Source organism: Lupinus angustifolius, chromosome LG11 (assembly GCF_001865875.1).
Source record: "Lupinus angustifolius cultivar Tanjil chromosome LG11, LupAngTanjil_v1.0, whole genome shotgun sequence".
NCBI lineage: Eukaryota > Viridiplantae > Streptophyta > Magnoliopsida > Fabales > Fabaceae > Lupinus > Lupinus angustifolius.
The window spans coordinates 3034175-3061769 of NC_032019.1; the positions used below are offsets into that span (position 1 = coordinate 3034175).

Genomic DNA, 27595 nt, shown 5'->3' on the forward strand with positions numbered 1-27595 from the left:
TCCATCTGTTACTTCTTATGGTTGGTAAAAAATTAAATTAATTATTATATTTTTTATAACCAAGTACATGAAGTGAAATATTTTTTGGTACAACAAATGTGGGAGTGAGACTCCTCTCAAGTAATGGGGAAGCAAGTGACTTTTTCCTTTGTATTTTAAGGGTAAAAATGTAATATCATCTTAAATAAAAAGGATATGAATGTTAATGTATGTTGTATTTTCTTTACTTTTACATAGCACTTGTCTCTCTATTACTTAACCTCAGTGGCAAATGCAATATAAAAGTAAAGAAAAAACAATATACATTGACATTCATATCCATTTTATTTAAGATGATATTCCAATTTTATTGGAAAAAGTGCAATATATGTTGCATTTTCTTTATTTTAAAACGTTTATGATAGAAAAACCCATGTTGATGCATCAAATTTGCCAACTTTCTTTAACACAGTTCTGCAGTGAGTCAACTCAAAGTTGTGGTGTTACTCCCATTAACTACTTTAGTCAAGATTTATTTAGTAGTAACATTATGAGAAAGCAGTGTTTATGGCTTTTGGATTTATGCATGTGACATGGCAGAGTGCCTTACCTATTATGTTCGATTTGAGGTTTAAAAAGTAAAGATAAAATAAGGTTAAGAAAATGGACACATCGATTTACAACAATTACCTATTTGACTTTGTAAAAGGATGCTGATCAAAATAAATTTTGACAATGCTAAAGTTTGTTGAATTTAGAACTCTCACCTAGCTAGTGGAATCATCAATTCTGATGCACTAATGGGTAGTGGAAAAGAAAATGGCAAGGACATTAGAGAAAGAGTAATTGAATTAAAATACAATTTATGAGGTCATTATTTTTGGCAGCTGGTAATAATAAAAAACAGTTTGGTTTTTCTATCATAAACGTTTTAGTTTTTTTTGCTAGAATGTTCCTCTCTCACATTAAAAACAAGAAAAAGTTGCTTGAAATTGTATTCTTTTTTTTCTTTCTCTTTCTCTCTTCTTCCTTGTTGTTTCATTCTTCCTCCTTTTTCTTCTTCCACCCTCCTTTTTCTTCTTCCACCCAAAAAATCCTGGTTAAAAGTTACTTTAATAACCAATATTATTTATTTTCATTAGACATGTATTCATCCAAATTTTACTCCAAATAAAGTTAAGTGGCTTTATTTTAATCAATCATTATCATGTATGTGCCAAGCTAGTAACATGCTAATATTACGAAACAAATTGTTTAACAATTTTAAAAATAAAAGCTTAAAGCTATCTTTTCATGGTGTGATGTACCAAATAACGAATAAAGCTACAAAATGATATTTTATTCAATTTTCATGACATAATTTCATCTAAGAGTATATAGGGGTACGTGATTAATGTTAGAATGACGTACGATTTTTTAATCACATTTTTGTTCACATATCATATATCTATATTGACGTGACAATATTTTAGAGTATAATCATAGACGATAAAAAAATGTTGAGATATAAAACAATATAACTATAAATGTGTGTTGCACTTAGAATCTTTTATTTCACGTAAGGCAATATGAGAATGTTACGTAAAACTAACATCATCCTATATGAATATTCCTTTCTCTCCTGTCATGAACTGGAAACCTCTGACTTCCTAAACTTAAGGGTCACTGAAATAAAATAATTATAAATATGTTGTTGCCTTAAAATTCATGAGCTTAGAGTACTCGTATAATGCACTGCACCGTTATCAGATACCATTTTCACATATTATTATCCATTTATTTCGAGTAGTAGGTACTTTAATTAGTATACCTTATTATTAGAAAATTCTTTTGGAGAATTATTTTGTACGTTGTATAAAAGTCTTTAGGATTTATATACATCACGCGTCTTTAAAATCTGATCATTGACCATGTAAGACTATAACTTGTATTCATACAGGGGAAAAAACAATTTTTACCTGAGCTTACACGCACAACAATTATACTGAAGTTCATTCTTTAATCAGAAAATATTAACTTCAAGTGTAGGATTCTATATTTTTACCATACTTGATAAGTAATATATTGATACAATTTGAGTAGAATTAGGATTGCTATTTTATTAGGAGTGAGTGGAAATAAGAATTTAATACTTTAAAAAAGTTTTATATATTTGAAAGACAGTAGTGGAGGTGTGCAATTCTTAGGGTAAGTGCCAAAGATGAATTGTTATTCTTTGCGTCATTTGATTTGTCCTTCACTCTACCTTTCTTAATCAACAACTGGTTTTGACAATATTGGTGTTTGTCATTATGAAAGCTAAAATTCATGTGCCATTTATAGTCTTATTGAAATTGAAACAGAAACAACTCAGCAATATTGCTATAGTGATAAGTTGCGTTTTCCATCACAATTTAACTCATAATATTAATGTGTTGGAGTAGTATCTGCAACTACAACAGTAGCCATATATAGCAACCCTATTTTCCATACTTCTATACAATTATGTGATAAACATAAGGTTAATAATTCATAATTTTCAAATAAATTGGACATCATATATTTAATACAATTATATTGACTATTTATTTTGAGAGTACAAGATGAAGTTATCTAATTTGCCATAACTCATAGGACTTATGAAACTGATAACATATATGAGCTTAATGAATGGATACTCAAACAGTTGACCTATAGAGGATAATGTGAATCCTATAAATTAACACATAAAGAACACTTATGGTCCCCAAGACACCAAATCACAAATAATTTTCACCTCTCCACATCAGAGAGAGAAAACAAAGGTCTAAAATGAATTAAAGATTTCGTTGAGAAATGTCATCATACCAAAACTCTCTCTCAAAAGATATATTAAAAGGAGAACACGAATTAAGATATAACTTTGTGTCTATATTTTATATTATGTATGAGAATCATGATTCAAAATCTTAAAATTGTTGATAGTTCAACAATAAGGAAATATCTAACAATAATAGCATAGGCAGTTAATATCAATTTTTCCAAAATAAAAAATACTGCTCTTATTTTATGTGTTTTAACCATCTTGAAGGTCCAAATGTAATTGACATATGCATTCCAATTCAACTTGATTTGACTTAACTTCAATCCTCATTTAATCATCTTCGGTAATAGAGATTTTACGTTTATATCTAGGGTTAAAAATGCTATCATATTATATCTAAAGATTAAAATTATCGAATCATAAAAAATTTGTTTTTCTTTTTTGTGTATTTTATTATCCAATAATAAAGAGGACCCTGATACCATTTTTACATGATGATAATCCAATACATTCGCTTCCTTGATAGACATGCCTATAAGCTAAATCAACAAAAAGTTAAAACTTATTCATATATAAAACTGGGATTGAATATTCTAATTGGCCTTCCCAATTTCCATATCAATATGATGCTTATCCACTTCAGCTTTAACAACATTTTCATCAGCACCAACCCATCCACACTCAAAGGTGACATCCAAGAAGTATAGCATGAAAAGAAGGGTAAAGCAAGAAAACAGCATAGGAATGGGTCCAAAGATCCACATAAACAAAGGGACAGAGAAGTAGAAAGCACGCAAGCCAAGGGACCAGAAATAGCTCCCTCTATTGATAGTAGCTGCAACATACTCAACTGTTAGCATTTGGTGGCTTAGGTTTTGGGACAGTTTCTTGAAGGGCACGTTGATTAGGATGCTGGCATGGCTGTAGTACCTAACGGATTGCACATTCAACAAGAATGCAAACATGAAACACACCAATATGGAGAAGAACTTTATGGATAAACCAATTTGGCTCCTGTCTCCAAATGACTCTGAAGTAACGGTTTTCTCCTTGTTGTCAGTGCCCATCAACACTGTTATGAGAGAACCTAGCATTATGGCTGTGGAAGCCAAAAGGGTCGATGCCATTATGTTGTTCCTTATTGATTGCACTGCTAAAACCCCATTCTTGGGCACATCCTTCACGTTACATGAATTAAATCAATACTGATACATATTTTCAAAGAAAATTGCTAATACATGTATCATATTCATTCACACATATATTTTTTTTATCGGAAACAGGAAAGATTTTATTAAGAGAGAAAATAATTACAGGAGAGAAAGAAGTGGGAAAAAAAAAAACTAAAAGTCATTACAACATAAGACAAAGAATAGGGTTTGCTATCCAGTCCGCAAAAGAGAAATGATCTTTACCCCTCTTCCCATTGATCCAAAGCCAAGAAGTAACCCTAGAAACCTCAAATTTTTTATCGAGAGAGCATTCACACGCGTATATATATATCACATTTTTTACATAACAAATAATAAATAAAAATAATAACAGATCAAAGGATATATGACTATTTTGATTGAGGTGCATGCTTGTTATACGCCAATGCTGTATTCATGGTTTTTATTATCATATATTCATGACCCATGGATCAAAATTAAGGTTCTTGAATGCAAAAGAGAGTGAAAAAACTAAACTGTTTAGCCATATAGACAGAAATGTACCTCCATCATAGCTTCAACCCAACTACGACGATGGATTGCATTGACACCAATGACAGTTTTGGTAGGGTGCTTCACGACTCGAACGAGGAGCCAGAAATGGTATGCAAACATTAATAGGAGACCAGTTGGGACTAATATCAAATCAAGAACCTTTTTTTCCATTCAATGATATGTGTGTAAATGATCAAGGAAAAGATATAGACAAGGGTAACAAGAATATGGCTGAAAATGGATTACGAGAATGAATCTGATATGCTTTGTATATTCCTTATTTCTGGTTTTGAGAAAAGATGAAAGAATGGAGAGAGCACAAGTGCTACACGGGTGAGTATGGAAAGAGAGAAAATGAGGGTATATATCTAGTGAACAAAACGTGGGGGGTTTATATGCACACATCAAATAATAAAACACATGGCATTTGATTGTGGTGAGTTAACAAATCAATATTTTTCTAGGGTTTGGCAACTATATTTTACTACAATTTTTTCACAACCACGATTGCAATTTGATCACCACAGATAGAAATAATTTTGTTACGAACTTATTTAGCCATTAAAGATGAGAAATTAAAATTGGTACTTTTGTATTATAAGTAGAAGTGTTTTTTTTTTGGTGTGTTTTGAGGGGTGTTATTCTAATAGTTTTCGAGTAAATCACTTATCTCAATAAGGTAAATATTTAATGAGTGAAACTAAGCTAAACCAAGCGGAACACAAATTATTTCCAAATAAATGGTAAGGGTGATTAATTAATGAGAAGAAAGAAATGAATGGGATTGACGTGTGTTTGAAGATTGAATGCAATGCATATGGAAAGTGTCAAAACCAACCCACTCAACTCGTCAGAGAGATCATACATTCTTTAATCGCTGAATACTGATGAGGTATGAATAGGGTTCTGATGGCATCAGCTTCATGTTGCTTTTGTAATTTGGATTTTGACCTTCTTTCTTCATTAAACGCCAAAATACTTTATGATATTCATACTAATAATATTGACATTAGTGCGTGTTATCTGCAGAAGCAACCTTCATTTGAAACTTATGTGTTTTTGTCAATCCTTATCTTATTGTGTTTTAACTAAATTATCATTTAAACATTATATTTTTGTTGTTCTTCCTTACTTTTTTTCTCACGTTATAGACATCTATTATTTTTAATTAGAGTATAATCTCTATACACTATCATTATAAAGATTTATACACATATCACCATTTATTATAACATTTTTATTTAAGAGTTAATAATAATTAAAAATAAATTGTAAATTATACAATGACAACGTAAAAAATTGTTACATTATAGGCGCATACATCTTTTAATTAATTAGATATTATTATTAAAAAATTTCATATACCAACACAATGTTGATCTAATAATATAAAAACCTAAATCTTCAAAATGTCTAAAAATCAAGAGTTCGATTCTTGGAAACAATGTTGATTAGAGAGACACTTATGCACCCAAAATGAATAGTTTGTTTAAGGAGAAAAGTTTTGGTATAAACAAAAAATTTTATTTACGTGCTATACCTTCATTTCAATTAAACAGCTCAACTTGTCCTCAATATCTGTTATTTTCGCCGCCTTTCCTCACAAGGATAGTCTTACGTCAATCTAAGTTACAAAAAGAACTACACTATATATATCTCTTTTGCCTACAACATTCTGAGGGTTTTTTAGAGTTGGGTTTTGTTTGGAGATTTTTTAATTTTAAATCAAATGATTGATAAAAATGTATAAATAAATAAGAAATAGACTGATAAATAATTATAAAATACACACTATTATTTCTTATTTATGTATTTTCTTTCAATTTCCATAAAAAAGAAATATGTTTTTCTACCATTATTTAAAGTAAGGGTTCAAAATAAAATGTGAACTATATCCTTTTGTTATATAGTTTATTAGATGATTATCGTAAAATGGAATGTGAACTAAAATTACATGTCCATTGAAATAAAGGTTTCAAAGTGTCTTTCATAGGATTTTGAAGATGATTTGTTTCGTGATGAGCAAATAAAGTGATTCAGAAGAGTTTGACATAAAGCAAAACAAAATTTGGTTGGAATCTATAGCAATAAACTAATGAATAGAGCCAAAGCATAGCATCATTCGATTTGTGTTTATGGCAGACAACAGAGCATGTACATAATGAACCTTGGCAAAAAATGACAAGACAAAAAGTCATTGAAGATAGTCCACGATGTTAAACCCACCTGCATAATTGAATGGATTAAGGCTATGTAATTGCATCTAACATGTCTTTTTCTATACAAACGAAGCTGACATGCCACATTTCCGTGATGACAAGAATTTGTAGCTAAATTGTTACGAAAATATCATATATTCACAAAGCTTTCATTTAATCCATGTGAAAGGAGCTTAGATAACTTAAACATGAGGTTTTGTGTTAGATCCATGAACTCTTTTGCATGAAAAAACACTATTGGAAGGGGCAAGGGTCCCTATTTAGGCATATGACCATACCCCAAAAAATCAGAAAGGACACTGTAGGATTAAAAAAAACTATTCCTAATTTAGGAGTGGGGTCGTTTAGCCTTCTTCATTAGTGAGCTAAGTGAATATCATAAGTGAGTTTGACACTATATCTTGACCCAAAACCTCAAGGCATTAGGTTTATGAGTCATTTCAGTTATATGTTGTTCAACTTGCTTTACTTTCTTCAATATGAGACTTTATTTGTCATGACAAAAACTTGTATCTTTTACTATAGATCTAAGGAGTTAAAGTGAAAAGTAATAGGAAGAATTGAGTCCAAGCTCAAAAGTCGAAACAAAAACAAGTCTCATTATCGAATCAGGTAGACTACAAAGAGTCTAATAATTTACAATGAACTTGTAAATGTAAAATTTTAAGACCAAACAAAGGTGAACTTTTACACATTTTGACAAGCCTTTTCTCTCATGATTGAAAGCGGCAACTCTATATCATATTCTAGGTACTACTACCAATGGTAAACTTCAGAAAATTTGGGGAACCCAAACTAAATACAAGAGTCCATATTATAGATAATAGATAGAGATTAAATTTCACCTAGAATTATAGCTGCTGGAAATTAGCAATTGAACACAATCTGTTGGAAAGAAGCTTAATGAAGCACTCACTGGTGGCCAAATTTTTAATGCTCCAAACATTTGATCTTTTCAAGATTGCTATTCATGCGATTAATATCCGTGGGTGAGAGTCGATCACCAACCATAAGTTTGAACTGCTCAAACTTCGATTCCTCACACCTCAAGGCGGCAATTTTACAAGCCTTTATACTTCCTGATCCAAGAGAGTTAACTTTTTCACATCAGGGTTTAACGTTAATGATTAAAACTTTAAGTAGAAGCAAATAAGGATGTCATGCATATGGCAGATTGCAAGATGAAATAAAACTCATGAAAACTTGTGAAAGACAAATCAAAAACAACAAACAGCATGATAGTGTTATGCATTAACAATTTAGTAAATTCCTAATTCTAATCAGTAAGTACAAAAGGTGATGCATGGCTAATTGTCTTAGGGTAGACGTGGTATATATAGATTAGTTTACAATCAGTGTAGTCAATCCTAGATAGTAGTGCTAGTGCAGAGCAGCCACACCCAAAAACACTAGATACATATAAATAATTTATACTACAAACATATAAATGCTATTAAGAAAACCAAATTAATGACATATTCATCATTATTAATCAAAGTTCTAGAGGCTCTAGACAAACAATCCTCATCAATTTGAGGATTAGCAGGTTCATAACAAAAAATAGTCGAGTAACATAAGGAAAACAGACTGCATTACAAACTCCAAAATGAGGTTAAGCCTCTTAAGCTTATAGTAACAAAACAACCAGATTCAAAATACGTTCTACTTCGTTTAGATCAGAGTCATTGTAAGCTGAGGGGACAGGGAACCAACAGCCAACTCAACCAAGGAATTCAAACAGAAAGTTCACCACTTGAGGTTGGGACAGGAATGAGCTCAAAGTGAACTCAAAACACAGCAACGAAAAAAGACATGGGGGAATGGTTCGAAATCACACTCAGAGCACAACCACAGAAAAAAAAGAAAAGAAAAAAAAACAGAGTGGGGAACGGTTCAAAAAGAGAAGCAACATAGACCAGCAAGGAAGGAGTTAACCACCCACAAAGAACACACCACAGACCTACAAAGGATGGCTATCTGCAGTAACCCCCAGAATGTCACTGGTTTGCTGGGAAATGGCCCTGCTTGGCCAGAAAAAGATTGTCAGAAAGAGAAGCTCTGGTTTCGAGTGGGGAGCACAAAACACAGGTAGTGTTTTGGGGGAAGGGGCACAACTATTGGTGCAGTGATGAGTGATGACCACCATTTCATACTTTCTATTATGCTAAAGCACAACAATTTAGGGGCAATGTACTAGCTATGAAATATGAAGTAATTTTATTGAGAATGAAAGATGATAATGATGATCCGAGTGACAGAAAAATGCATAGCTTTTCTGATAAAAGTAGTGCCCTGTATAGCAGCACTAGGATATGATGATTACAAAGGGAAATTTCAACTGAGGAAAAATATTTGTCAAAATAAGACAATGGGAAATGATAGCAAGTAGCTAAATTAGCATAGTTTCTACATTATCTTTTCTCTGAAGATATTATCCATCAAAACAAATTATAAAAAAAATAACTAAAATTGCAATAGCATAACGTTTTCTCTTACCAGATAAATCCAGCATGTTAAACACCACAGGGTAATTTCCAATACTTCTGACCATTGTAATTGCAGCCCATACTTTTTGGTAGTCCTCTCTTGAAATTCTAATGATGCACAGATTGGTGACTGGATTAACATACTTCACTGCTCAAGAAAAAAATTGTCAGAGTATTATCAAAGAAAATCAGAAGATAATAAACAGTAGGAAAATAAGACATTACAGGCAACATGTTACTTACCCAGGAATGGTCCTATTGCCGAACCCAAACCACATTCCCCAAAATTCACCAGGATGCTGTCTCTTATTGTTTTACTGACATTAAACTGGGTAATGATTATAGGATCAACCCCAACTTGGTCTCTATTTGGATCCATAAAAACCTCCATCACCATATATCTATTTTTAAATCCCACCATGATCCTTTGCGCTTTGTCGAACAATCAAACTGCCAAATAATATCCATATCCACATGTAAGCAGCCACTCAAAGGTAAGTAAGTAACGACGTTACATAATGCATTTAGGCTGCGATTGAATGAGGAATTTTAAAGTATGCCTTTGATTTGCTTCACATCCACCACACCATTAACTCCTCTAACACACATCATGCTACAAATGCAATAAGTTAGATATAATTCCTTGAATATTAGCCTATGAAAATAGGGAACCCAACCACAAAATTAACAAGCCCTGAACCAACCACAGCCAAAAAAATGGAATAGTGATGAGCTAACTCATATGGATTATCATAAAGAGATCAAATTCAGAAAGCGTAAACAGAAATTACAAATATTTAGTTTACTAACTTTCTGTTTCAGGCTAATAAGACAAATAACGTTCGTTCTATGCCTCTACATATATCCACAAGCAGTAGATCTAAACCAAGGCCAATCAAAATTTTCAAAACAACACATGACTTGACAATTAACACAAACATTATTGAAAATTAATAAATTAAACACCTTGAAACCCCTCAGAGTAAAGAACTAAAGATTATGTGATAAATAATCATCCTCACGACATAATCATTCCTTCTAAGCACCGAGACAAAAAAAACTGAATAATTTAATATATGGTATTCAACTATTAATTTAATATATAAAAAACTCCTTCTACCTCATACCAATAAGAATAGAGGAAACAGATTATACCTCGGGTTTCGTATAGAAGCCAATTCACCGGAGATTTTCTTCACAGCCACGACAATACAATGGCGGTGTTCCGCAACCTATATCTACTCCGATTACGAGATTTGAGACGGTCTCGAGTCATGGGCTTTTACCCGTTAAGCCCAGAATCCTAGGTTGGGCCCAATGGTAAACTTGTATAAGCTTACACGTGTCGAGTTTCAATAAGAGGGTAAAGTCTTCGCAGCAGGACCTTCTTTAATTCTCCAACTAATCCGTTCCGTTTATTAAAATTGAAAGCGTACAAGACCCGTCACAGGGCACGTGCATTAAAAAAAATATCTTATCCACACTATAACTTATCTCTTGCAACTAATAAAAGTATGATATATTGTTTTGTTTATTTTAAAAATATTTTTATAAAAAATAATTAAATAAGACAAAAAATCATAATTCTAGTAAAAATAAATTTCTCTTTATACTTGTAGGTACTTTATTATCTTAAAAAAAAAAAAAGCCAAAACTAATTATATTTTTAAACTCAGAAAAAAAGTTATTTAATTTTAATTGATTTTGTTTTTTTTTTTAAAGAAAAAGTGATGATTTGGAAGAGGATCCGATAGTTAATCAAAAATGAAAGTGAAATTGGCATGTGACAAAGGCAAAGTCGAAAAGGATAGTGGGTGAAATTAGATTTGGGTCGCAATTTACCCGAAATTTGGATTGGTTTTGTCCCACATGTTCAGTGACCCAAAAGGGTTGGTTTTCTATAAATACCTCACCCATGCTGCTTCATTCTTTGCTTATTTCATTGCTTTTTGCGTAGCTTAGGTTCTGCGGAGAGAGAGAGAGAGAGAGAGAGAGAGAGAGAGAGAGTTTTTTGTTTTGTTTTTTGTTTCACATTTTGTAGGTACTGTGGAGGAAGACTCGGAAGGTTGACTTTGTAGAAGACTTGTAAGTTCTTTTTCATTCCGTTTTCATTCCTTTTTCTCTTCTTTGGTTGCTGCAATTGTCATTATAATTTTGATTTATATAATAATCTTAATGTTCATTTTTTTATGAATTATTTTTGGAGATAATTATTCAGTTTTTTTTGTCTCGGTGCTTAGAAGGAATGATTATGTCGTGAGGATGATTATTTATCACATAATCTTTAGTTCTTTACTCTGAGGGGTTTCAAGGTGTTTAATTTATTAATTTTCAATAATGTTTGTGTTAATTGTCAAGTCATGTGTTGTTTTGAAAATTTTGATTGGCCTTGGTTTAGATCTACTGCTTGTGGATATATGTAGAGGCATAGAACGAACGTTATTTGTCTTATTAGCCTGAAACAGAAAGTTAGTAAACTAAATATTTGTAATTTCTGTTTACGCTTTCTGAATTTGATCTCTTTATGATAATCCATATGAGTTAGCTCATCACTATTCCATTTTTTTGGCTGTGGTTGGTTCAGGGCTTGTTAATTTTGTGGTTGGGTTCCCTATTTTCATAGGCTAATATTCAAGGAATTATATCTAACTTATAGAAGCAGTTTTCCGGTTTAACACACGTCTTAGAACTTGTCCTGAAAGGGAAACAATCATGGAAGTTTGTGAAATTAGTATTTTGTTTACAAGCAAGGTTAAGCAATATTTGTTTATAGAATAAGGTTGGCTGATTATAGAAGAGTTTCAGTTGTTGTTGGTCGGTTTCTGTTGAGTTTGACTGAATTGTGTGTTGTTGTGGTGGGTCCTGCAGACAATTTAGGCAAGGCATTGAAGTTGGAGTGTTTTAGATTGGAATCTTAGAAGTCGCTACTATTTGAACTGAAGGAATGGAGGTATATGGAAAATCTTTGGTTGCAGCCCCTGCAAATGTTATTTATCTGTCAAGTATTTTGGGCCATGATGGTCCAGTTCCTGTACACAAATGCAACTGGAAATGTGAAAATGAACATGTTTGTGGAAACATGTATCGCTGCAAGCTAACAAGGCTGACTCATATCTGCGATAAAAACTGTAACCAGAGGATTTTGTATGATAACCATACCTCTCTTTGCCTAGCAAGTGGTCAAATGTTTCCCCTTACACAGGCAGAGGAGCAAGCTGTGAGAGGTGTTTGTAGAAAGCTTGATGCGGAGAATTCGACTACTGATGGTTATAGCTTTAAGCGCAGACGCGATGCACAATTCCACCCTTCTCCTTTCGAGAGATCTTTCTCTGCTGTCAGTCCTATCTGCAGCCAAGTTGGAGATGGCATGGATATGAGCTAGATATATTATATTCTGCGAAGACTCCTTTTCATTTCTTTTGTCTTTTGAAGTTTTTTTTTTACTTTTTCTATCATCAGTATCAATAATGGAACTTTGAACAATTATGGATTACTTATTGGTGGACATGATGTGTCCCCATCTGCTGTAGGAACACCTTAACATTAGTGTTGTTAGTATTCATGTAATGTAGCATGTTTAAAGTGGCTGCGCTGTTGAGTGGGGATTTGAGCTGGCTCTGTTCACACCTATATGACACTCGAATTGACTGTAGTTTCTTGCTAACCTTAGTGAGAATCATACTATTATGGCTGACATTGGGATGTAGTTTGGTCGAATTTGATTTGGACCTGAATGATGTTTATGAGTGTATCTGTAATAACAAAGCAGCCCTGTTATAGCAGTGTTGTATTCATTACTAGTACTTTCTTGTGTTATGTTCTTTCAAGTTGTTATCCTTAATTCTTTTTAGAACAGATTTTTGGCTGTCAAATCTATTCAGGGTCTGTAATCTCATACTCTGTCCAGCTTCGTTTGAACGAAATTGTTGGCATGCTATCTGGTCAAAACTGGGTTAGATGGTGCTTCCTAAGTCTTCCTATTTCTGTTACAGGCTCAAGGGAGATGATCTAGTTCGCGTTTTCATTTGTCAGAGTTATCTATTATGTTTTTTCCATGACTTTATTGACCGCTGGTTGTTTCAACTTTGAAGTTAATGTAACTTGTGCAGGTCTTGAAGCATGTGCTACAAATGAGCATTCAAAACATTTGTGTTGCAATACTGAATTAATTCATACAATTTTGAAGTGCTCTAGCCTCTGTTATAACATGAAGTGCTGATAAATGCTTATTTTCTTGATGTAGGCACAGGCATTGCCACTTTTGCAACAGTTTTTCTGTCTTTGGTGAAGTTGGAAGAGGAGACAGCAATTGAGCTGTAAAGAGTTCAAGATTAAGTGGGTAATCTTGGTACTTAATGCCAAGGTAAGAGCAGTTATGGTAATGGCCATAGACGATACAGACACAGAATGGAAAGCTGAAAAAGTAGGCATACTGAATGTTTAACGTGCATTTAAAATTCTAAACTCTGTTTAACTCTCCATTACTTGATTTATTTCTAGTAGATAGTGACATTGAGCTAATAATGTGGGACCTCTTTGTATATCATCATAATCACCATCTATCTGTCAAACTTGCTTATTGTTCCTCTTTGTATTGGAAGATTGGAAGTAGTAAGCTTCTGTTTGAAAGTAGTCAACAATCCTCCAAATAGCCTTGTTTATGGTTTCTGTTCAATCTTGTACTTCTGATTGTTCTAAGCAGATGTAATTTTTTTGTGAGTACATAAGCAGATTTAAGTTTTTGTGACATTTGTGAAGCCAGAGGTGTTTGTAATCTGTATTTTTCTTTTTGACATCCTAGTCTCTTTTCTTATGACTTGTGGCATCCAATCAATGAAATTCAGAACTGTTTACTTTCACGTATATCCTAACTTTATTGACTGTTTTATTTTAATGCCAATTACTTTGCCCATTTCTCATAGGCAATCATATTTGAAGTCTCACGAATTTAAGAGTACTGGAAAAAACCGGTTTGAAAATTTTCTTATTTTTAATGATTTTACAGGAAAAAAACTTGATGACAGATAATGCTTCCATGCGTTTTTAGATCTATTTACAATATCTGTACTACTGTAGAGAAAATTTTGTTTTCTTTATCAAAATATGGAATTCCCAAAAGGTAACAAAATTGTATGAAGTTTCTTCCTGTATAATAAAATCCAAAAGTTAATGCTTAAATTTTAAATCTTTCACATTTGACTTTAGTAGTGGATACCATCAAGATGGAGCCACTCAGTCTCTCAAGTCTCAACAATATGATTAGCATGTTTGAAGGAGGTCGTGGTCGACAACTGTTCAAAAGTTGTTGTTTTCTTGGCATGAAAGGTAATTAGTAGTTGGTACATGTCAATGTTCTGAAGTCACTGCACAGAGGTCAAAGGGTTTGTACTGTATTAACTATTAACCTGCTAGGTGTACTAAAGGCAATATGCCTTCGGAAGTTTCCCTCTTATGTATTACCTAGTCAATGGTCTTCCATGTAGATGTTGTAGGAGGAATCCTATGTCACTCTTCTTAATAGAATGGTCCTATGCAATTTCATACACGGTGGAATCCCAATCATAGATTTCCTTATTTGTACCATTTCCCATGAAACAACATAGGTAAATAATTGCTTCTAAATTACTACACCCGTGAAGCTTGTCTTGTGGCTGTGAATTTCATCAAAGCAACTTTAAGTTCTGGTTTTGTAATGCATAACTTAAGTCATAGCACACAAAGCCCTGTGCACTGGGCCACCCCTTACACACTCCGGTGCAGACACACCTTCACTTCCAATGACCGAATTCTGGCTGGAGCCAGGCCAAAGTGTCAAACTTACAAGTGTTCCAGGGTGGTCAGATAGATGGGCAAGGACTGGTTGTTATGTTTGATGCAACAAGACTGGGTAAATGCCAAACTGGTGACTGTGGTGGAGGGCTGGAATGTGATGGCAATGTTGTTGGCTCTATTTGAGATAACACTCGGAGGAGGCAATGGAACAGATATATGTTGTCTCATATGTTGTCTCGCGTCAATGAAAATCTTTGAAATCTTTTATTATTATTGATGTTTTTGTTTCATTGTCATTTGTGCGAGACTACATATGAGACAGAATCTGGGACATCGGATTTCTTTTATGAGGCAATGACCAAGACTATTATGACATCAACATGCTAGATGGCTACAACCTACCACTACTTGCTCTTCCACAAGGTGTATATGGTGGTAGTGCCTGTAATGTAATTGCCACAAGTTGTGTGTGACTGATATCAACAGAGGAGGAGTTTTAATTATACAATGGTTTTTTATATTCATAAATATGCATAGTTATAGGCTGCCCCATAGAGGTGATATTGGTGTGGTTGGATGTAAGAGTCAATGAGGGATTTGGGTCAGATCAGCACTGCTGCATTGGATAATTTGCCAATCCAACCATATGCCACCAGGACTTTCACTTGCAAAGCTTATGAATCTGACATTATTTGAGTTTGATGTTCATATAATGTTGCTCTTTTACAATTGGCATGTAACCACAAAATACTAGAGAGGTATTGGGTAAGACGTAATATTTTATTTTATTTTTTAACTCTTAACAAAAAAGATGATGAAATTTAATAACACACAAGAAAGATGTGTAGGATTTATTATCAGTAAAATTATGAGGCAAACCTTATATATTCAAATCCACGTACATGTACATAAGAGTTGTGCTCCACACCACAATGCAAACTCAAACACAATTTTTATATTATTAGTTTATTACCATGGTTTTAAATTTGGATCTGCTATCATTACATACAGGAAGAGTCCGAAAACTGTATCGAGTTTTTTGAAACCTTGATTCTCACACAACCAAACAAAAAAAATGGAAGAAAAAGATGATATCACAAAAATGGAGAAGTGGAAATGGAAGAAGGGCTAGTTGATGGTGTTGTTGAGGAGAGAGTTCGCGTGGGAGAGCTGGTCCATGAGGAACACAATCCGATCGTGGTATTCACGCGCCTGCTGAACCGCCTCTGCTTCTAGCTCACCCAGCTGAGTGCACAGCCTCTCCTCCGCTTCCTCCGCCACGCGCAGCTGCTCCCTTGCGGCGTGAAACTGCCGTTGCATGTGCTCCTCCCTTTCCCGACTCTGCCGTAGCTGCTCTTCCAGTTCCTCGTTCCTCTTTTTCAACTCCGATGATGCTGTTTCATCAGCCTCCGTCGCCATCATCTTCGCTGTGGAAAAACGAAGTTAATAACAAACAAATTTAAGAAACAATGGTATAGGTTTCTTTGAGGTTTGTTTTTGGAGAATGGGTATATATAGGAATCCAATAAAATCTTAACCCCATGTTACTAGTTAATGCATTTTTTATAATACAAAAATAAATTATTTTATAATTTTTCTTTTTAAATGAATGGGATTTTCTAATTATATGAGAAAACTAAATATGATAGGAATGAGAACATATGATCTTCATCTATATATATAGCACAAAGATCATTTGTCACAAATCTTATTTTATTTTTTATTTCGAATGAATCAAAATATTATTTTTTATTTTTTTATTTTATTCAAATAGTAATATATAATTAGTAAGATAGTTTAATATGGTGTGTCCAAGTTCATTTAACCTAAGAAATATAATGTATGCATGGTAAGGAAATTATTTAAAATAGGGATATAATATTTTTGAATAAATAATATTTCAACAGGAAAATAATTAATTTTAAACATTTTTTAATTGAACATAATATTTTATTTAATATAATATTTGACCTTATAATCTACTTGAAGATGGAATGTGACATTACCCCATTAAATCAACTGGGCATTTTTGCTATTAGGTTTAGAAATAGATTTTCATCTACAGTAACTTCTATGAAAACCTAATCCCATAACCATGTGGCTACTTAAATTGTTGATCTACTCACATGAATCTTCTTAGGCTTTGTTTGGAAGTTAGGAGGAAAAAGAAAGGAGAGAGATCAAAGGGTTAGGAAGGGGAAGGAATGGAAGAGAAAATGAAGTAAATCATCTCCCTTGTTTGGGAGTATGAAATTTAGATGAAGGAGGATAAACTAATGATAATGTAAGAATATTTTTTTATTTTCCATTAAAAATGTAATTAACAATAAGAAATGGATAATAATATGTAATTATATATTATTACTAAACATATTTAGTTATTTTGACATTTTATCTCCAAAAACTTCCAAATTGGGGAAACTTTAAAAATAGACATATGGAGGGTTTGAGAAACCCTCCAAAAACTTCCTCTCTTCTTGATCCAACTCCCAAACAAGGGCAAGACTTTCCAAAGCCATCTCTTTGTTGGGTATTTCAAGTGTGAATGAAGAAGTCTCACATTGGGCAAAAATGGATGAGTTAAAGAGCATATAAGTGGATGGACCCATAGACCTAATGCCTTAAGGTTTTGGGTCAAGATGTAATGTCAAACCCACTTATATGCTTCTTTCACTTAGCCCATGGAGGAATGTTGTAACTCATGGATGAAGATCTCCCAACAAGTGGTATCAGAGCCGATGGTTCGACGGCTCAATGGAGTATTGAACCGACAAGTGGCCGGTAGATCCATGTGTGATCCTTGTGTCGAAAGTCTTCTTGACGAGAGGTTAAGGCGGCGTGTTCCATTGATGAAAGGATAACCCAACAGTGGTGCAAGTGGGTAGAGAGCTGAGCTCTAGTGTGTCCAATACTCGAATGAGAATTCATACTTGAGGGGGAGATGTTGCGTATTCCAAGTGTGAATGAAGAAGTCCAATTTTGGGCAAAAATGGATGAGTTAATTAAGGTTTTGAGTCAAGATGTAGTGTCAAATCCACTTATATGCTTATTTCACTTAGCCCATGGAAGAATGTTGTAATTCATGAATGAAGATCTCTCAACACCCTTTCCCTTCCTCCCCCTCCAAAATCTTACTCTCAAACAAGATCTTGTAAACCAAAAAAAGATGAACATGATCAGAAATTTTTCTCAAGTAACCCTTATTACCCATAACCTTAATTAGTACAGCTTATAGATTAACATGTTTCAAACATATGTTCCAATTCTTCTATCACATCTCATTCACAAACTCCGAGAGATGATGAAAACATAGAAACTAAAACGAATCAAAGAGACATAATTGCTTAAGAATTTGTTTCCATTATGAAATTATGCTCCCGAACCCTATGAAACCTCAAACCTTTGTATCAAAAGAATAAGAAAACCGAATTACAATGGAAGCCATAAATAAACATCTTAGAACAGTGTTTATAAGTCACCCACATGCATGGCACAAGATTATCAAGGGGTAGCTCAATGTATATCTATACATAAATATAAAGAGAAACTATTGAACCCATACTATATTTTTTTTAAATATATATCAAAAATTTGATTTACAAGATTGTTGTGCAAATAAAAAGACTCAATCAAATTGGATGAGATCACATTTGCACTCCTGTTCCACACTTAAAGAAGATATAATGTAGGTGAAAGGGAGTCAAGCGTGTGGGAGTAGACAAGGCAGAGGAGATCCTCCCAAAGGGAAAAAACCAAATTCCAGGGGCAGAACATCACTAGAATGCTATAAGTGCAAACAGACCGGACATTACAAAAATGATTGTCCCAATGAATGGAGTCATAGCAAGCCAGTGGAGAGAGGTGGAGTATCTACATCTACAAATGTTGCACATAAAGATGACTCTGGTTACAACAATGAAGTTGATTTACTATCTGTATTATCAAATCATAGTACAGATGAGTGGATACTTGACACTGGTTGTTCCCACCACATGACGCCAAACAGAGAATGATTCACCACATACAAGGCAGACAATTTTGGTTTTGTGTATCTCAGAAATAGTAAAACATGTGAAATTATTAGTATGAGAGAACTCAGAATTGTGATAGATGATGGTGTAATGAAGATATTATGTGAGGTTAGGCACATACCAGACTTGAAGAAGAATTTGGTTTCTTTGGGGACATTGCAGGCCAAAGGATTTAGCTATAGAGCTCATGGGGACAATGATATTCTTCGAGTATGCAAAGGTGATGTGACTGTGATGAAGGGTAAAATGACTACAAGGAACACTTACAAGTTGTTAGGGAGAATAGTTGTAGGTGGATTTACTGGAGTGGTTGAAGAGATCTCAGTAGATTCAGACCATGGTGCTACAAAATTATGGCACATGCATTTGAGATATATGAGTGTGCATGACATGAAAGAACTATGCAAAAGAGGACTGTTGAGGGGAGTCCGCAAATGCAAGCTAGATTTGTGCAAGTATGGTGTGTCTAGAAACAAACACGAATTAGTTTCAAGGTTGGCCAACACAGGACTCGGAGCATTCTAGATTATGTCCACACTTATGTATGGGGACCCACTCAGGAACCATCCTTAGGAGGTTCTAGGTATTTTGTTACCTTATTTGATGACTTTTCTCGCAAGGTCTAGGTATATTTTCTGAAACATAAGTCAGAAGTCTTTGTCAAGTTCAAGGTTTGAAAGGCAAAGGTAGAGAACCAGACTGATAGAAAAATCAAATACATGAGGTCTGATAATGGTACGGAGTACAAAAACTCACAGTTTCAGAAATTTTGTGAGGAATATAGCATTCAGAGGCACTTTTTATTGAAGAAGACTTCTCAACAGAATGATGTTGCAGAAAGGATGAATAGAACTCTTATAGAGAGGGTCAAATGTATGAGACTGAATGTTGGACTTTCCAAAGGATTTTGGGCAGAGGAACTTAGTATGACATGTTATGTCATCTATAGATCACCATGGGCTTCGTTGGATGGTAAAGTTACTGAAGAAGTATGGACAGGTAACCCAGTCAATTGTAATATGTTACACATATTTGGTTGTCCTGCTTATGTACATGTACCCAGTGATGAACGATCTAAACTTAATCCTAAGTCAAAGAGGTGTATCTTCTTTGGATATACCAAATGTGTGAAATGGTTCAAGTTCTGGGATCCAGTTTCCTGAAAGGTAGTGTTGAGCAGAGATGTAGTGTTTGATGAGGATTTCATAATGAAACAGTCAATTTTGATAGAGGTGCTCATGCCAAATGGAGAGACTTTGGGATCAAATATGATTATAGTGAGCAATGAAATGGTTCAGGTGAATAAAGGCAAGGAACCATGCACGAGTTCAAGACAAGAGAATAACACAAGAGATCTGGTAAATTAGTTAGGCATTGAGCAATATGGAGTTTCGCTGCATTGTGACAGTCAAAATGCTATCTTTTTGGCAAAGAACCATGTGTATCATGCTAGACCAAACATATTGATATGAGATTTCACAATATCAGAGAGTTGATAGCTTGTGAGCAGATACTATTACAAAATGTTCATACTTCAGAAAACGTAGCTGATATACTAACCAAACTGGTTATCGTGGACAAGTTCAGACATTGCCCAAGCTTGCTGAACATTCATTGATGGTGGACTATGAAGCGCCCCCAACTCAATGGCGAAAGATGGAGATTGATGATATAAGTTATGGGCTTGAGCTGATGTAAAAGGGTTGAGGTAGAGGTTATATATTTATATTATGTATCCTAATTCTCTAATAATATATAGTGGTAGCCGCTCAACGTTTCTGATAACGTAGACACAATTGGCTGAACCTGTTACCAAATGTCTTGTGTTATTCTCTTGTCTCTATACTCTTTATTATTTATTTGTTTGATTGTTCGCAAGATTTGTTGTCGTGTAAAATATATGGATTGTGTTCATTAATTCTACAAGCCACTCTTATTTGAATGCGTACACAATAAGATTGCGTGCAAAATTAAGGATCCACTTTGTGAGCTATGCTTTCGGTTTCTGGAACCCCATGAACTCTAAAGTCATATATATCGTTGACTTATTTTATTTTCTTTTTTACTTTCATATTTTTGTTAACATATTAGATTAAATTTTAACATATTTGTCCCAGTCGGATGTGATTTGTGTATATACAAAATTATATTATGTTTTGAGAATCATCTACACAACTTATTAAATTGTATAATTGATTTCTTGTAGGGGGACTTTTGCATATATGTATTAAAGTCAATATGTATAATAGTCTCCAGCATGGGCATTTTAGTAATTTACGAAAATCGTGTTAGTAAGTCTAAACCGAATAAAATATATCATCTTATGAGATAATTTATCTTTTTCAGTTAATAAAAATATGACATGTGTACTATTTTGATTAGTTTTAGAAAATAATTAAATGAAACATGTATAATGATTTTAATGTCAAGATAAAATAATTTATCCTTAAATGATGACATCATTTATTCTGAAGTCTCAAGTCATATAAACATTTTGTGTGTACCATTAAAGAAAATTTATGATTAAGAGATAATATAATTAAATGATTCAAGACAATGATTACGTGACAACTTCTCCTTACTCTTATAGCCAAAAATCCATCTTCAACTATACCCGAATGCTCTATATATGACCATGGACTATAAAACTTATTAATTTATTATCACCCACTTTTTTATAGGCAAATTATTCTCTCATAGTGAGGTCTGCCTCATAGGGATTTTAGAATACAAAACTAAAAATAATATGTAAGTCATTTTAAACTATCATAAAACAAAGTAGCTTCTTCATTAATTCTCAACATGCACATAAACCACGCGTAAAAATTGTATCATGTGGTAAGGACTTGAAATAAGTTGGCTTTTGGAGATGTCAAGTTGATGTTGCAGCCTAGGTAAAAATAAAGACCAGTTCAAGTAATATATGTCAGATTTTCTACTTAAAAATAGATTTAAAACATGTCCAAAATTATATTAAACATTTTAGCCTTACAATAAAGAAAATAAAATATAAACTATAATCATATTTTAATAGTTTATCTGTTTTGTATTGAGGTTAGCACCTCTTATCTCCTTTTAATACACTTTATTTATAAGAAAAAGGTTAGTCACAATTGTTATATGATTTTTCACTAATCGTTTACTTTGTTTTATAGCTAGATACACCAATAGCTAGAAAATTTTAAATGAAAACTAGATTTACAAAACCATTATAATTTGTAATATATTGGTAACTTCTGAATATAAAATAGAAAGAAAAATGACCATTTTGAGGAAAACAGATGTAAATAGGAAGAACCATTTTCAATTTCTTAAAATTACATTTTGAATTCCGACAAATAAGACATTTGAAGAAAAAATATAATCAAAGGATAATCATTTTTTGAAAAGAAAAAAAATTAGGGTGAGCAATTTTTGAAATTAGCAAGAGTAGTATTTGAAACTAATGAGAAATGAGATGAAGAAAATCCGTTTGCACAAAATTGAAGATTCTAAGCTAAAAAGGAAGTTATTTTTTATTGAGAAAACACTTTTTATAGAATAAAATTAAATAATTAAAACAAGAAAAAAATAATAATTTTATATTTTTAACATACTTTTTAAATTTGTTTAAAATCTCAACTTTGTTCTAGAAAATTTAAATGTAAGTTGAAAATTGACATTTTTAACATACTTTAGTCTCTATAAAAGATTATTTTAACTTTTTTGAGAATCAATTTAAATTTTATATTTTTTTTAAAGCAAACTTATATTAAAAAATCAGGAAATAAAATGAGATTTCATGCATAACTATATGATCATGAAAATCCTATCACAATATTTTATGTTAAAAGGACAACATTGAAGATCAAAATTTCATATTAATTGTTTAGACCATTAGGTAAGAGTAAGGATTCTCTTTATCTTTTTATATATAATAGAATAATATCTTTATTATTGAAAATATAAATAAAATCAAGTATTTGTATTTCTATTAATCGAGTAGATAGAATCTATCTTCTAAAGTGATGACATTAATGAACTTTCTTTAAAATTGATAACTGTGTATCCTACTGGTTCAAAAAGATTGCCACTTTACAATTTCAAACTTTTCATCAACAACAAATAAATAAATAAAATAAAAAAACTGATCTGAAATTAAAATTATTTATGTTGTAATCCACAGGATTCGCCAACTAGAATGAATCAGATAGAAACACCAATCAGAGAGTGCTTTGATGCCTGACATAATTGAAGGGTTGGTGCAGATACAACCTGAATTCATTTTTCTCTTCTTTACCCTTCAATTTCTCAACCTTTAATCATTTATCAACGTAATATCATATAATAATTGAGTTTTATAAATAATTAATAATAATTTGAGTTGAAGAGAGATAACGCTATAGCACTGTGTTTCTACGCAACTTTCTTTATGTTAGGCCATGGCGTTTCTCTTTCAATGTTACCATAACCATACCCATCATCACCTTCTTCTACCATGTGAGTATTTTCCCTTTTTCACCTTTCTCTAGAAATTCACTGTCACTACCTATTTGATAAAAGATTCGTTTTTTAATCTTAGATATACCCATGATGACGATGATTTTGTCTTTTTTTGAAGATGTAAAAAAAAATATCTTTTGTTTTTTATTACTCGATAATTGCCATGATCTGTGTACCCAGTTGGTTTTTATTTTCATGGGCATGTTTAAAATCTGCATTGCAGTTGAATTTGATGGTGTTGACATGTTGCTCTAAATATGTGCTTATGGATGTTTGTTTATTGTTTTTTGTATTATCAGAGTGATCCATGATTCTGGTTTCTCTTGATGCTGCTGATATCGTATATTGATTGATGATCACTGAGGTGATGCTGTGAGGCTATGTGATTTATTTATCTCATGGGTTTTTGGAGTTTCCTATTATTTTATAGACTTGTATGAGTTTGATAAAGAGTGAATTTTCTGGTTAAGGATCTTCTTATGGTAAAGATATACTCTATGTTGAAGGGGGAGCATAATTAGGAATTATTATTTTGTTCTTCCCGGGCCTGGATGGATCTGCATAGTAATAACATGCAGCCTGAATCTAGCAAATTGGAACAGATTGTTTATCAATTTCTTTTGAAGAGCTTACACATCATCCTGGACTCGAGGGTTCCTTCGTTGCGTCCACATGATAGAAGTGGTGAATTGTCAACGGGGTCTCGTGCGAGGAAGAGTGATAAATGGTTTAATTTAGTATTAGGTGATAGACCTTCTGCTTTAGATAACTTGAACTTCTGGCACAAAAATTTGATGGATCCAATGATAATTGACATTATACTAGTTCATGAAGGGACTGGGTCTTCTGTGGAGACAGTTATAGAGAGGTGGGTTGTTCAGTATGAGTGTCCTCGAGTAATGGCTCCTCAAACTGGTGACATTACTGGTTCTTATAAGAAGACATATAAGAAGTCAATAGTGCTGTTCCGCACTCTTTATTCTCAAATGAGGCTTCTTCCAGCTTATAGGATATTTAGGCAGCTAGGTACATCAAGTCATACTTGTAATTTTGATATTATTTACAAGGTATCTTCCTTTAGTGATCCATTCTCAAGGGCAGAGGGGGGAACACTCGAAGAACACACTTTCCTTCCTGTTGAGGCCCCTCCGGGCCGCCTTTGTATATCTGTGACCTATCGCACCACACTATGTGCTTACAACCTTCAGTGTTCACCAGCATTGCGGCCAAAAATAATTACTGATTATGTTGGAAGTCCAAATACTGACCCTCTGAGGTCTTTCCGTAACTCAGAGAAGGGTTTTCACCCCACTTCCTTTCCACTGAGAGGGGTAGAACCTCCATCTTCTGCGCCATTTGGACGCCCTCATAGCTGGACAAGTGGCTTCCATAAGGCGGCACCTTTTGTACAGAACCAACCGTATGTTGGATCCCCACCTGTATATCGCGGTTCTCCCAAGCCATATGGTTTCCCATCTCCACCCACTGATAATTATGGTGTCCGAGTTCAAAACTACCGGCAACGCTCTACAGGTTATGATGAGCATCTTTCTCCTCCATTCTCATCCTCACCATCTCCATCACCGCCTACACACTTATCTAGTGGCATTCCAATGCAAACTCGAATACGTTCTGAATCAGCCCCTGTTACTATACCTCTTCCAATGATGGGCAAAAGTTCTAGAAACCTCTCTCCCAATTTTTCAGATCCAAGTAGAAATCCCCTACCCCCTTTATCCCCCAGAAGGATTGATTCTTCGTCGCATGAGTCTTCATCTGGAGTCAGGTCATTCAGGAAAGTAGAAGCTTCAAGGATTGGAGAGGCACATCATGGGATGACAAATTATGCTGGTCTAAAGGTAACCTTGGCTCTGGATTTATATGCCTGAAGTTTAAATCAAATATGTTTTTGCTGTTTGATGAAACTTGTATATGCTTCATAGATTGCCAGAGATAACAAGGATGATTCAGGGAGATTCTCAGGATTGTTATCTTCAAGTGACTCACCACGGATTGGATTTTCTAGAAGCTCAAGCAGATTATCTTTTCAGGATGACTTGGATGATGGTGATTTTACATGTCCCTTTGATGTTGATGATGTTGATATTCCAGTTGCTCAACCCAGGTACTTTATATACTTTGTCATTCACAACTAAAGTCATATGCATTTATACTCGCCGTCAATTAGTTATTATCTTGATCTGAACCTTTTTTGTTTTTAGCGGAGCTCCTTCCTCGATGATAATTCTAGTGATTCCTCCTGCAATATTTTTTTTAAATACCATTTCTAGATGATTAAAGATCGTATTGGATGTGTAACTTGTCCAAATTAGAAAGCAAAAGAGAAAGTTCTAATCATATGTATGCCTTCAAAAGAGAAAGAACATATGGTTATTCATATTCTATGGTATGCTAATGAGAAACCAAAAGTGCAGAAATTTTTTCAATAAAGTGTATTTATGACTATATATTTTCTAGCGGTTGTTTATGGATGAAATGGATGCATTTTGGCCTTATTATTTGTGATAAAAAGTGTCGATCAAGTTTCAAGGAATATTTTCCCCTCAATTATATGTTGGCAATGTTGTTTGATACCTAGTGTTAGACATTAAAAAGCCTACAAGAGCATAAGCTCAATGTTGCAAAGATGAGGATGTAGCGTAAAATGAATGATAAAACAATATTAGGAATGAATCCATTAGATGGATGGTAAGAGTAGTTCCTATCACGAAAAAGATGGCAGAAGCTCATTTTAGAAGCTTCAATAAATTGAGAATATTCCATTGGTTAGAAGTAGAGGGAGAACTAAACAAACTAAAGGTAAAACCATTAACACGGACCTGTATTTAATTAATCTTTCTGAAGATACGATTTACAATAGAACAAATGACATTGTTTGATGCCTTGGTCCATGTAACCAACATCACCTAGTAGGAAAAAGGTTTTGTTGTTGTTCTTGGTGGGGATTGTTTCTCTCCCTGACATTTTATTTTCTGAGTGACTTATAATAATGGGCATGCTTCTTCATTTTATATAAAACTAGATAAGTTTCAATTAATCTAGACAAACATAGTTTGTTAGCTTAGGATAACTCAATACTCAGCCATATCTATCGCTGCCTTAGCTTTTCCATATATTAGGATATGGGGGCAGTGAGTTGCCAACTACATGTGTCTGCTTGGCATTTGCTGCACCTGAAATCTACCATGATGGATTCTACTTTGGCAGCTTATATAGTGCTTGTTAGTTGTTACTATGGGAAGATGCAACTTCATATCATTATCTGCCAGTAATAACATGCTCCTAGTGTTCCTTTCTTTGAAAGTCTGGGACTATTAACCGATCCTTTTGGGGACTAGTGATAACTTCTTGAATTACATTTTGCTGTTCTCTGGCTGTTTTATAGATTCCTTGTTTATAAGAAGGAATTATATAGAATGGGCAGGTTGAGAATACTACTTAAGCTTTTCTTAGATGTATGGAAATGCTGTTTTACCATGCCATGTCGTGTAATTTCGTGCTTTGATTTTTATCCGCCTTTATAGGCGTTCCTGTAAATTTTCACGACTTGTACATTAATATCTAATTGTGCTATTTTTTTGCCTTTTTGTTGGTTTATGGACAAACAGTCATAATCTGGATGGGAAGAGTGCTTCAGAGGCCACTTCATCACTACCAATAGGCAGAAAATCACAAGATGCTGCTGTTGGTGTTCTTGTGCACATGCTTAGAACAGCACCTCCTTTGCGACAAGATTCAAGTTGTTATTCGTCTCATTCCCCGAAGACCAGGTTTGATGGAGGAGTTGCTACTGCTTCTGGATTTTTTATGGCTCGAAAGACAGCCGATGCACTTGAAGAGCTCCAGAGTTACAAAGAAATGAGAGACCTTCTTCTTTCTAAGAGTGGGAATCGGATCCTGAACAAAGATGAAGCCTAAAGCATGCTGAAATATTGGGTTTTCTTTTTCATCAAACTCATAAAATAGTTCATGGAGTAATTACTGACTTAAGACTTAAGAGAGAGCAATCACTTCTTTTGGGTTTAAGAAAAGGGTCCAATAGATTTGTGTACATATCCTGACTGAAGCTAGATACACTAAAAGTTTATTTATCATGACCAAAAATACACTAGAAAAT

At 33.6% G+C, this 27595-nt stretch overlaps 5 protein-coding genes across 7 annotated transcripts; 2 read left to right on the forward strand and 3 right to left on the reverse strand.

The window, feature by feature from the left end:
- On the reverse strand, window positions 3255–4817 carry LOC109360585. Its single transcript, XM_019605578.1, has 2 exons — window positions 4477–4817; window positions 3255–3939 (listed from the first exon to the last, which is right to left on the reverse strand). The coding sequence occupies exons 1-2, from the start codon at window positions 4636–4638 to the stop codon at window positions 3355–3357; spliced, it is 747 nt and encodes a 248-aa protein (XP_019461123.1). The 5' UTR covers window positions 4639–4817; the 3' UTR covers window positions 3255–3354.
- On the reverse strand, window positions 7259–11174 carry LOC109360586 (probable ribonuclease P/MRP protein subunit POP5). Of its 3 annotated transcripts, none has more exons than XM_019605582.1 (4): window positions 10513–10528; window positions 9416–9622; window positions 9183–9320; window positions 7259–7765 (listed from the first exon to the last, which is right to left on the reverse strand). In XM_019605582.1, the coding sequence occupies exons 2-4, from the start codon at window positions 9591–9593 to the stop codon at window positions 7617–7619; spliced, it is 465 nt and encodes a 154-aa protein (XP_019461127.1). In that variant the 5' UTR covers window positions 9594–9622; window positions 10513–10528; the 3' UTR covers window positions 7259–7616. The 3 variants fall into 3 exon arrangements, with proteins under 3 accessions (XP_019461127.1, XP_019461124.1, XP_019461125.1); XM_019605579.1 differs by lacking the exon at window positions 10513–10528 and adding an exon at window positions 10328–10448; XM_019605580.1 differs by lacking the exon at window positions 10513–10528 and adding an exon at window positions 11139–11174 and having other exon boundaries at window positions 7261–7765.
- Window positions 11119–13902, forward strand: LOC109360587. The gene is made up of 2 exons (XM_019605583.1): window positions 11119–11257; window positions 12041–13902. The coding sequence occupies exon 2, from the start codon at window positions 12117–12119 to the stop codon at window positions 12552–12554; it is 438 nt and encodes a 145-aa protein (XP_019461128.1). The 5' UTR covers window positions 11119–11257; window positions 12041–12116; the 3' UTR covers window positions 12555–13902.
- On the reverse strand, window positions 15770–16436 carry LOC109360037 (protein RESPONSE TO LOW SULFUR 3-like). Its single transcript, XM_019604780.1, has one exon. The coding sequence runs from the start codon at window positions 16364–16366 to the stop codon at window positions 16073–16075; it is 294 nt and encodes a 97-aa protein (XP_019460325.1). The 5' UTR covers window positions 16367–16436; the 3' UTR covers window positions 15770–16072.
- Window positions 23082–27498, forward strand: LOC109360991 (autophagy-related protein 13a-like). The gene is made up of 4 exons (XM_019606257.1): window positions 23082–23454; window positions 23757–25316; window positions 25401–25582; window positions 27087–27498. Exons 2-4 carry the CDS (start codon window positions 24009–24011, stop codon window positions 27394–27396), a joined length of 1800 nt encoding a protein of 599 aa, XP_019461802.1. The 5' UTR covers window positions 23082–23454; window positions 23757–24008; the 3' UTR covers window positions 27397–27498.

Bases quoted from the DNA above. Each gene is read 5' to 3' on its own strand.
- LOC109360585 (XM_019605578.1), bottom strand. From the start codon at position 4,638: ATGGAAAAAAAGGTTCTTGATTTGATATTAGTCCCAACTGGTCTCCTA. The intron at 3,940-4,476 runs GTACATTTCTGT...TGTAACGTGAAG, and splicing joins GGGTTGAAGCTATGATGGAG to GATGTGCCCAAGAATGGGGT.
- LOC109360586 (XM_019605582.1), bottom strand. From the start codon at position 9,593: ATGGTGGGATTTAAAAATAGATATATGGTGATGGAGGTTTTTATGGAT. The intron at 9,321-9,415 runs GTAAGTAACATG...TTTCTTGAGCAG, and splicing joins GGCAATAGGACCATTCCTGG to TGAAGTATGTTAATCCAGTC. The intron at 7,766-9,182 runs GTAAGAGAAAAC...CTCTTGGATCAG, and splicing joins TAACATGCTGGATTTATCTG to GAAGTATAAAGGCTTGTAAA.
- LOC109360587 (XM_019605583.1), top strand. From the start codon at position 12,117: ATGGAGGTATATGGAAAATCTTTGGTTGCAGCCCCTGCAAATGTTATT.
- LOC109360037 (XM_019604780.1), bottom strand. From the start codon at position 16,366: ATGATGGCGACGGAGGCTGATGAAACAGCATCATCGGAGTTGAAAAAG.
- LOC109360991 (XM_019606257.1), top strand. From the start codon at position 24,009: ATGGATCTGCATAGTAATAACATGCAGCCTGAATCTAGCAAATTGGAA. The intron at 25,317-25,400 runs GTAACCTTGGCT...TATGCTTCATAG, and splicing joins CAAATTATGCTGGTCTAAAG to ATTGCCAGAGATAACAAGGA. The intron at 25,583-27,086 runs GTACTTTATATA...ATGGACAAACAG, and splicing joins ATTCCAGTTGCTCAACCCAG to TCATAATCTGGATGGGAAGA.